General features: G+C 32.5%; 1 protein-coding gene across 1 annotated transcript; it reads right to left on the bottom strand.

Moving 5' to 3' along the window:
• Positions 1-371: 371 nt before the first annotated feature.
• Positions 372-5,046, bottom strand: LOC129886924 (S-adenosyl-L-methionine-dependent uroporphyrinogen III methyltransferase, chloroplastic). Its single transcript, XM_055961830.1, has 5 exons — positions 4,095-5,046; positions 3,352-3,429; positions 3,175-3,244; positions 2,172-2,449; positions 372-1,079 (listed from the first exon to the last, which is right to left on the bottom strand). The coding sequence occupies exons 1-5, from the start codon at positions 4,623-4,625 to the stop codon at positions 909-911; spliced, it is 1,128 nt and encodes a 375-aa protein (XP_055817805.1). The 5' UTR covers positions 4,626-5,046; the 3' UTR covers positions 372-908.
• Between the last annotated feature and the right edge of the window lie 5,030 nt (positions 5,047-10,076).

Here is a 10,076-nt window from a genome sequence, read left to right as displayed (position 1 = left end):
GTACATTATCAAGAAAATGGTATTAACAAACCAAAGAGCTTGGGAGCATGTTGCTTGACCTACTCTTGAGTTCCTATCTGAAAGGAAGTGTTGATGTTCAATTATGCTTGCAAAATCAATCTTATAATTGGATTTGAATTTAATTTGGTCTAATTATATTTGTTTGGTCAAGTAATTACTTGGTCAAAATGAAATTGAGTATAATTTAAAAGTATAATAACAATCTCCAATTCTCAAGAGGGGTCATAAAACACTATCAGAGTTGTGTAGAAAAAATATCAGTTAATCGATTATTGATTGTTATCAGATCGGTTATGAATTGGGCCTTAATATACATTGGGCCTTAACAAGTGGTGGGCTGGGCTTTAACATAAAACCCATTTTTTCCTGTATAGAGGAATCAACTGAAACACCTCATAGAAAAGGCAAGTCTTGCTCAAAAAGAGGATAAGAGATACAATAAATGATGGCATCAAACTACAACAGAAATAGGAAACACTAAGAAGACCCATCAACACAATATCCTTCCACCTCATTTCACAAAATTATCAATTATTCGATAGACGTATCGTGCCTCTTGATAAATGTTTAAGGATTAGTATATGCTTAAAGAATCTGCTACTGTCAAAATCTTAGTGTCACTTGTTGGCTCTTGAAAATAGAGCCAGAGTTGCCATGTTATTGGGATGCCATCCTGTTGAGTTCATGTTGGCTGGAGATTCTCCTCCAAATTTTGCCATAGCACCACGAAATGAGATCGCCTTTATTGTACTAGACTTTCACCGTGCAATCTGAAAGAGAATTGATATAGTTGCGCATCATTTAGCATACAGCAGTATCCAGCTTGGCTGCATGAAAGAGATGAGGTTTAGGGATCACAAATGATCATCCTGTTCGGTGAGGCTGGCCTATTGCAATCTGTTAGATGAAGATTTTGTCTCAACCAAGATAGGAGTCTCTTCAGCAGAATGTGGCCATAATGGTGAAAGAGCTACAACCTGCCCAATGATAATCAAGGTTGGTGACTCTAGCTGGTGAGATACGACGTCATCAGCAAGATTCTTCAGTTCAGCAAACACCTGAATAAATTACAAGGAAACTGTAATCAGCGATGCAATCCCATATTCTCCCCATGTTGAATGCTTAATTAGGCAGAAAAGAAACATGCCTCTATATACTAGCAAAGAATACCACACTTCCTTCAGTTGTTTCAGATATTACATCAATAATCAGTATAACTCGTCTAATCCTTGAATGTAAAGGTTGACCATCGTTCCTATCTTACCTCGCAATAAACATCACATGCAGAATTTGCTATTCTCTAAATCACTTTATAGCTTTATTTCTAATCACTCATCCAAGTAAGACATCTAAGAGGTCAACTTTCACTTGTTCTCCATTCCACTTTGTCTAAACAACCTTCCAACATACTTCTAGAATTCATATAAATGCTACTTTCACGACCATGCTGACTATAATAACCAATGAAGTTGGACATGATGTGAGAAAAGAGGTGTTAGTTTTAACACAGAGGTCATGGCTCCAATATTCCTAAAAACCAAGAGTTCTAACACCAATGGGGTGGCACTGAGACAAAGAAGATCATCACGAGCATTTATCCAAAAAAACAATAACATTGTTTGTTTATACCCGCTAAGGTCAAGCTTAACTCCATCTTCAAAGGTTCTATCAAATGGTTCTAATGATGCCAACGTACCCCCCAATGAGGGACCTAGGATCCTTGCACTAGTGTGTTGCAATATCTAGGCAACTTACAAGTGCTTTGTCTCAATGGGAAGGTCAACATCAGAAAACTCTCAAAAACTTGGGGAAAAGTAGAGGTCCTTTCGGCAGAAGGCTCTTTTGTTGTGACATTCATTTCTTCCTAAAACATTTTTGTAACCTTCTATCATCAAATAAATAGATCAAAATGAAGTAGCAATGTAGCATATCTAATTTCTCAGGAAGAGGGGTTGAAATGTTTCATAAAGCAAGAATACTCATTTAAACATCCTCTCCCTAAATGCATGTGTGTGAGTTGCTGTTCCAATTTCTCGCTTGCAGATATCAAATAACTATTGATTTGTTCTCGAAGGTAGCTGACAAAAGAAGCAATAACCTAGGCAAATAATGAAGGAAAAAGTGAAAGAGAAGCAGCTGGGCTCGCTTACCATGCGTTGTTGAGGTGTCGTTCCTCGCTCAATGGCAACAGCTGGTGTATCAGTTGGCAACCCGTGATGTAAGAGCTTTGAGGCCAGAGAAGGAAGAGTTGACAAGCCCATATAAACAACTAATGTAGAGTCGGGGTCAGCTGCATTCTCTGCAACAAAAAGTGGGTCTGTTCCTCCTTTTCTCGAGTGACCAGTGAGAAATCTAACACTATTTGCAACACCACGATGGGTTAATGGAATTCCCAACTCTGCCGATATCCCAGATGCTGCCGTAATACCTGAAATGAAATGACCAGAATGAGGCCTACCTCAAGTCGTGTATGGCAGAAACAGATTTCACTTTGACCAGTATTTCACACTTGTACCATCATGTATTAACTTATACACGACACATAACTAGTCTACTCTCACCTACAAAAAGTATACACTTGAAAATAAAGGTGAAGTTTGATAGAAAACTAAACCCTTTCATCAACAAAAAGGAACTAGCAGCAACCATAATATTGGTAAACATATAACTGGATAAGTGATTTTGAGTGTTGGCAGATATGTCAATAGTTGTCCCAAGGAGAAAACAGATTTTAGTTTACAAATTAGCTCATAATAAGTTAAGATATAGGATTCTCAAGAGAGAATCTATTAATTTCTTTCAGGATAACTAAAGAGGCCAAAATATAAGTTTTGGCATCCAAACTGATCTGAAAATCTAGAAAAGACAGATTATTTACAGGAAAAAGACGTGATTTACTTGAAGCTATAAGCCTATGCTTATTAAAGAGAGACGTGTTATTATGTTCCCTAAACTAATACTGAAGAAAATATACTTTATTTGACCAGTATGTACATACTACTACTCTAAACTGAAACATCTCTTCACAATTAAGAATATTATCAGTGAGATGACGTTTGCAAGCCAGCCAACTGAATGACACTTGGGAAGATTTAAATTCAGCAGTTTTATAGCTCAATCGAGTTCTTTGCGGGATTCACAAACTTATCATACCTGGAATAACTTTAACTAGAATTCCCTTTTGTTGAAGAAAATCCATCTCCTCTCCACCCCGTCCAAATACCTGATAATCCAACAAATGCTCCAAACTATCAACTTTGGAATTGTAAAACTCAACTGCATATAAATGTATAAATAAGCATAAACCAAACATCTAAGCCGGAGACATACCAATGGATCACCGCCTTTTAGTCTCACAACATTTGCCCCAGCTTCAGCAAAACTAAGAAGCAACTCATGAATTTCTTCCTGCGAAATGTAAAATACACAAAGATGTCATAAGCAAATTGCAAGCTGATTTGTTATCATGATGACATGCAGAAGACAAAAGTTCAGCTAAGAAGCTTGTAGCATTTAGATTTTCAACCATCAATACCACCATTAATACACTGACTAAATTATACCATTTGAGCCATGAGACTTCATATCTAGGCTAATTCAGGTATCAGCTAAAGGACAGAACAGCAGAAAGGCTATAGCTTTTCCACATTACTATAGAAGCCAATCTATCAGAATCCTCTGTTCCATTTCAGAACTATATATATATATATATATTCTTATTGAGAAACCCCAGCACTGAAGAACAATGGTTGGAAAGCCCCAATTTCTCAGCTAAAGTTCTTTATATTTTCATTCAAAAAGGAGTTCAGTTTCTAACCATCCCAAGCATTCTCTAAATGATTAAGTTCTCACTATTAGATGCCCAAATGCCACAAGTTTGACAACAAAAGCATCATTCCACTTTAAGGAAATCCATGCATCAAAGCAAGACTTAAGTTGTCTATACAAAATTCAACATCACTCAAATTTATGATGCATTTTCAGCTATAAATCCAGAATTCAGTCCACTTTAAGGAATCTAAAATCCCCAAACCAAACAAACATTTAAAAAACAACAAAGAAATTGCACAAACCTGAGTTCTACTATGGTAACCAGCAGTTTTACCAACATAAAGAAGTCTAGCATCAGGACCAACCAAATCCAAGACTTCATTAGAAACCAATCTATCATACAACAAAAGATCAGCATTCTGAATAACTCTCAAAGCCTTAACAGTCAACAATTCAGGGTCTCCTGGTCCAGTACCCACCAAGAACACATTCCCAGGCCCTTTTCTATCACACCCTCCTTCTCCTTCTCTCTTCTCCCTCAAAACCTGAAGCATTTTCTTCAGCTCAGGCAGCTGCAAAGTTATGTCATAGTCTCTAACATAACTGGGATCAGGCATAATTGGGCAAGAACCAGATTGCTCCAATTCATTCTTGTAAATCCAACTATCCCTTTGGTATCTCTCAATTGAATGCTTCTCGGTAAAAGGGGAAGAAGACGAATGTGATGCATAGTTGATACAGCAAACAGGATTAATACCGAAAGATTTGATTTTTCTCAATTGGGTAGCTCCAGAAGAAGAAGAAATTGTAGGAATTCTACTCACAAGAGCCATACCCTTTTCTTTCAAGAAGATGAAGGACACCCCAGTGGCAGTTTAAAGGTGTAAACTTTTTTTCTCTAAAATGTCGATTTCAGAGGGGAATATATATGTTAAGTGCATGTGTCGAAAAGGGGTATTTGGGTTTGAATCGGGGACCTTTAATTTCTGAGCTTTAAAGGGTCATGAGAAGGCAATTTTCAGTAGCTTTTGATGGTTTGAAAGGGACAAGCAGCCTTTTGGGGGCTTTATTTGATGAAAAACAAATCAAGAATGAGCCAACTTGGGGCGGCCCTTAATAGGTGAAAAATCTCCAAGTAGGATAAAGTCTTGACCTTTGGAAGGAGCTGTGGAGGAAATAGAAAAGGGAAAATGAAAAGCGGCTACATGGGAAGGGGTTGGAGGCGGCGGGGACAGGGGGTAAAGAAGGCAAATGTGTACTTGGTCTGTATGAACGCCTCAATTTCGACCAAATACATTCAATTAAAATTATGAATTATATGTCTAATTTAAGGTACATTTCTTAAATTGGAAAAGAGTAAAAAAAAAAAAAAAAGGAATGTTGTTGAATTATTGGAAATAAATCAAAAGTATCCTTCGTTTGATTTCTTTTGTTTAAGAATATTTCTGGAGTTATTAGAAATAGGAAAAGAATACCTTTATAAATCAGTAAATTGGTTCAATTAATTATGAAAAAATTACATAATTAGGCAAATATGTGATATGTATTTACAACATACGCTATACTTTGAAAAAATTATAATTTGTAGCTATAGTTAGAGTTTTGTGGATATTTTCTCTCTCCTATCTACCCCTCTCTCTGCACTCTCGCTCGACTCTCTCCTCTCCGTGTCCCCTCTCTCTTGTGTCTCTCTACCTCCTCTCTTCCAATGCAAATACAAATGATAACTATCAATTATATAAATACAAATGTTAACAGTTGATATACAAATACAAATGTTAACAGTTGATATACAAATACAAATGTTAACAGTTGATATACAAATATAAATGTTAACAGTTGACAAGAGGGAGTTGCTCGAATGGTAAGCAACCCTCACTTCCAATTCGAAGGTCGTGGGTTCGAGTCATCGGGGGAGCAAAAAGGTGGGAGCTTCTAGGAAGGGGTAAAAAAAATTGTTAACAAATCGTTAATACAATTGTATTCATTGATACATATACATATTTGTTACATATATATAATTATCCAACATATATACATATACAATTTACTTCTTTCCTCTCTCTCTTCCAATCTCGCCCTTCATTCCTTTCTAGCATGTAGCTAGAAATCGTAATTAAGCAAATTATAATTATTCCCCCTTCAATTATTTCTTGTATATTGTATTTTCTCCTACATTGAAAATATGTACCTTTTTTATTCTTGGGCTTTCTTTTCTGTAGAAGGTCCACACATATATGTGGAATCTAATTGTTACTCCTAATAAAGTGTGACAAAAATTCATAGAAAATTCGGATTCAAATTTTAACAGAGAAAAAAAGAGACTTATTTTCATCATGTGTATAACTTTTGAAGAGTCCAATCCAAAACGATACTTTTTAAGCACCATATATCAAAATCTGACTTTTTATAAAAATACAAATCAAAATGGAAATTTCGCCCACAAATGGGAAACTGTCCCTAACAATTTTAACTCCATTTATTCCACTTCAAAATATAACACAAATATTTTGAGGTATTTGGTCATAAATAGGCGTACTACAATTTTTTTGTATTAGCTTTTCATGTAAATGAATATCACTTCTTCAATAATAAATATGTGTTCTTATTCAATTCACAATTTCTGAATCATCTTTTATCTTCTTTTACTAATATTATATTTTAATCTTTGAAAATTGATAGCCATATCAGAACAATTTGAAAGACTTGTATATTTAATTGAACCGAATGTATGTAAATGCAAAGGGTATTGTAGAATAAAAAAATCGAAAACTTCAAGGAATTTCGGTCATAAATTTTGGAGTTGTGTGGATTCAAAGGTAAAAACTTTAAGCTGTTGACTTTAAACCATCTAGATATTCACTTGTTTCCTTGATCTGTATTTTTAGGAAGGATCTCTTTTGATATATCGGATCCAAATAATATTTATTTTGAGGTCGGACTAGTAAAAATAATCGAAAAATGGTTGAGTTACTTTTTTTGTTAGTATGTAAATCTGTTAGTTTATCCTTAGTAGGCACTTGTTCAGCATCCAATATTCCTTGATTAATCCTTTCTCCAAAATTGACAATCTATGTCAAAATATTTTATTCTCTCGTAGAAAACGAATTTTGCTGCAATTTGGATTGGATTGTTTTTTTTTTTTTTTTAATATTTCTCATTCGATGTTCGAAATTCAAAGTTGATTCTAATAAGCCAAGTAATATTTTGTGCACAGACTAAACTCTACATACCTAATATGTATCATAATAGAACAAGAGTTAAAGAAATCATAGAATTATGCATAAATATTAACATAAAGAAGGAGATGTTCATATCAACACATCAAAATGACTTTTGAAATGAAATAACAAATTAAATACATTTCAAGAGATTATATATCTTAATTTAGAGATAATTATGTGATTATAATTAGAATTAAAAGATAAGTGCCAAAAACATGTCAAAAACATATTTGAACTATTCTCATTTTTTAAGTTTCATACCTAAACTATTGGGAGTGTGAGTCTCATACCTAAACTATTACTTATTTGTTTGAAAAACACATTGCTCTCTTTTATTCCACTCTCATCATGGTGTGTACTACTCTCTCTCTCTCATTTTAATTTTTTTTGTCACATCACACTCCACATGGACAAAATATTCCATCTTAACAAAAATTAAATAAATTATTATAATTAGTTAAAATTAAAGATTAAAATATTACTGTCTCCTACCCAAAAAAATTATAAAATAAAATATAAAATATTTTTCTTATCTCACTCCACCATTTTCTCTCACCATACCCCCACCCCCAAATTTTTAGTTTTATTTTTAGTTATTAAATTTTTTTTATAAATTTTTTTAAAAAAATTCTTACTTAATCTCCTCCACCCCCCTCCCTCCCTTTTCAAATAATAATTTAGATATATTTTTATTTTTATTTAGAAAAAAAATTCTAGCGCGTCCCACCTAACCCTTCGCTTTCAATTTTTTTTTTTCGTTTTGTGTTAGATATATACATATGATTTTAGAAAAATATTTTTTTACTTACCGCAATACTTTTCTTAAAATAAAATTTTTATTTATGTTATATTCCGTACGCAAGTAGAAAAAAATATTCCCTTAAAAATATATGTACATATCTAACACAAAACGAGAAAAATATAAAAAAATAAATTATAAATTAAGAGCGGATGGTTAGAACTTAGATGGGGTGCGCATGATTTTATTTTTAAAAAAATAATAAATAATAACATTTTTTAGGATGGAGTAGGGGAGGGGGTGAAGTATGATTTTTTTAAAAATATTTTATAAAAGAAATTTAAAAATAAAAATAAAAATAGAAGGACGAGGATTGGGTTGGGGCGGGGGGGAAGGAGGTGGTGGAGTGCGTAAGCAAAATATTAATTTTTTTTTAAAAAAAGCAATTTCTTTTACAAAAATAATTTCTTTATTTATGGATAGAAATACTTTAGTCTTTAACTTTTAACTAATATTAATAGTTTATTTAATTTTTGTCAAGGTGAAATATTTTAACTATGTGAAATGCCATATGACAATTTTTTTTTCAAAAAATAGAGAAAGTAGAGAGAGTTATTACACACACCATTGAAGTGTGTTTCTCAAACTAATAAATGATAGTTTAGATATGAAACTCACACATTCAGATATGAAATTCAAAAAAATGAATTTGACACTTATCTCTAAAATTAACTATCTAAAGGTAGATATGAATAACGCTAAGACAGATGTTTGGTTCCATTTGCCAATACATTTTATTATTCTTCTATGACGTAGGTGTTTGTGTACAATTTTGCAAGTAATTAGTAGTCAATAAAGTCTTCTTTTTTTATTCCCTTTAAATTTTATATAATTGTGCAAACTTTACATCTACTTACTCACACTTCATTGTTTATGAATTAGTATATTTTGAGGTATATTATTGACTAAAAAGAAAAAAAACTTCATACTTAAATCATATCCCAAGTCATCATCATCCCCTTCCCGTATGGTCCTCTCCCTACTTAATTAACTCTAATCCTCCCTCCTTTATATTGACTTAACTTACTTTTAAGAAGAAAACAAATTTATGCATGTATTTTATTAGACTAATCTTATTATTGATATTTTAAAACATTAAATCTGACTACTATAACAAAATATAATAGAACTCTCTTAATTGTCTAAATTGAACAAGTAAATTGAAATATCTTTTTTTAGTATACTGACCAATTAGTAATATGAAACGGGGTGAGTATTGTCTAAATTATTCAGGGTAAAAAGATTTCTTTTTAAAATAGGTAATCACGTGATACTTGTTAGGACTGAAATAATCAAGTGTCATGCGGAAGCTACCAAAGCAAACCTCGATAGACCATGGATAAAAAGATAAACTAAAAATATACCAAAAGAGATACAAATATTTAACGTGGTTCGATCAATCGGCCTACATCCACAAAAGGAGATGAGCAATCGACTATATAAAATATGAGAGTACACAACATCGAGAAAAATAACCTCACACAATTCACTCGGAATAAAAAGTGGTTCACACAAGTGATAACGTATCACAAATTCCCCCTATACAAAATTCTGAAAAATTCCTAGGACTACGTTGTGAATGTTGTGTGTTAGAAAAAATGAGACTCTAGATATAGATTCATAAAGGACTAGCGAAAATATAGAAATTTTGTGTTTTTCTTTTAAAAAAAAGAAAAACTCAATTACACTAGAAAAGTCAGGACAAACACCCAATAAAATGTAGTTTCTATTCTCTCAGAATAATAAATCTAGTTAAGCTTATATGAGTATTTCATGTATTGAAATTCATCAAATGGTACTCTGTATTTCTTTAATAATTCAATTAAGGAAAAATTACATAATTACACTCTTTTATTTATCATATTTTTTATTACTCCCATCCATTTCAAATAAATTCAAAAATTCCTTCTTTCCATCTGGATACATTAATTCTGATTCATAAATTATACCTGCCGATACATAAAATCATAACTAATGTATCCGAATTACTGAATTAATGTATCCGAATTACCATGTTTTTAAGGAATTTCTGTAAATTGAAAAAGGATAGAAAAAAAATGGTAATTAAACCTCTAGTGATTGCTAAAAAATCTACCTAAATTAATCACTCAAATTTGTCAAACCAAATAATACAACAATATTTGTAAAAGTACAAATTAAATTCCCCTTTCTCTGCACAGCTAGCACTACAATACAGTAAGACAAATGAGAATCATAGATAGACCCTATTTGTTTTCCTTCTCTATAGAAATCCCAATTCA

The sequence above is a fragment of the Solanum dulcamara genome, chromosome 4 (genome assembly GCF_947179165.1).
Source record: "Solanum dulcamara chromosome 4, daSolDulc1.2, whole genome shotgun sequence".
Taxonomy (NCBI): domain Eukaryota; kingdom Viridiplantae; phylum Streptophyta; class Magnoliopsida; order Solanales; family Solanaceae; genus Solanum; species Solanum dulcamara.
The sequence above is the reverse complement of the archived record's forward strand: the minus strand, read 5'-3'. Positions and strand labels throughout refer to the sequence as shown.

Coding starts and splice junctions, on each gene's coding strand:
- LOC129886924 (XM_055961830.1), bottom strand. CDS start 4,625: ATGGCTCTTGTGAGTAGAATTCCTACAATTTCTTCTTCTTCTGGAGCT. Junction 3,430..4,094: donor GTTACCATAGTAGAACTCAG/GTTTGTGCAATT, acceptor TACATTTCGCAG/GAAGAAATTCATGAGTTGCT. Junction 1,080..2,171: donor CGACACCTCAACAACGCATG/GTAAGCGAGCCC, acceptor TAATTTATTCAG/GTGTTTGCTGAACTGAAGAA.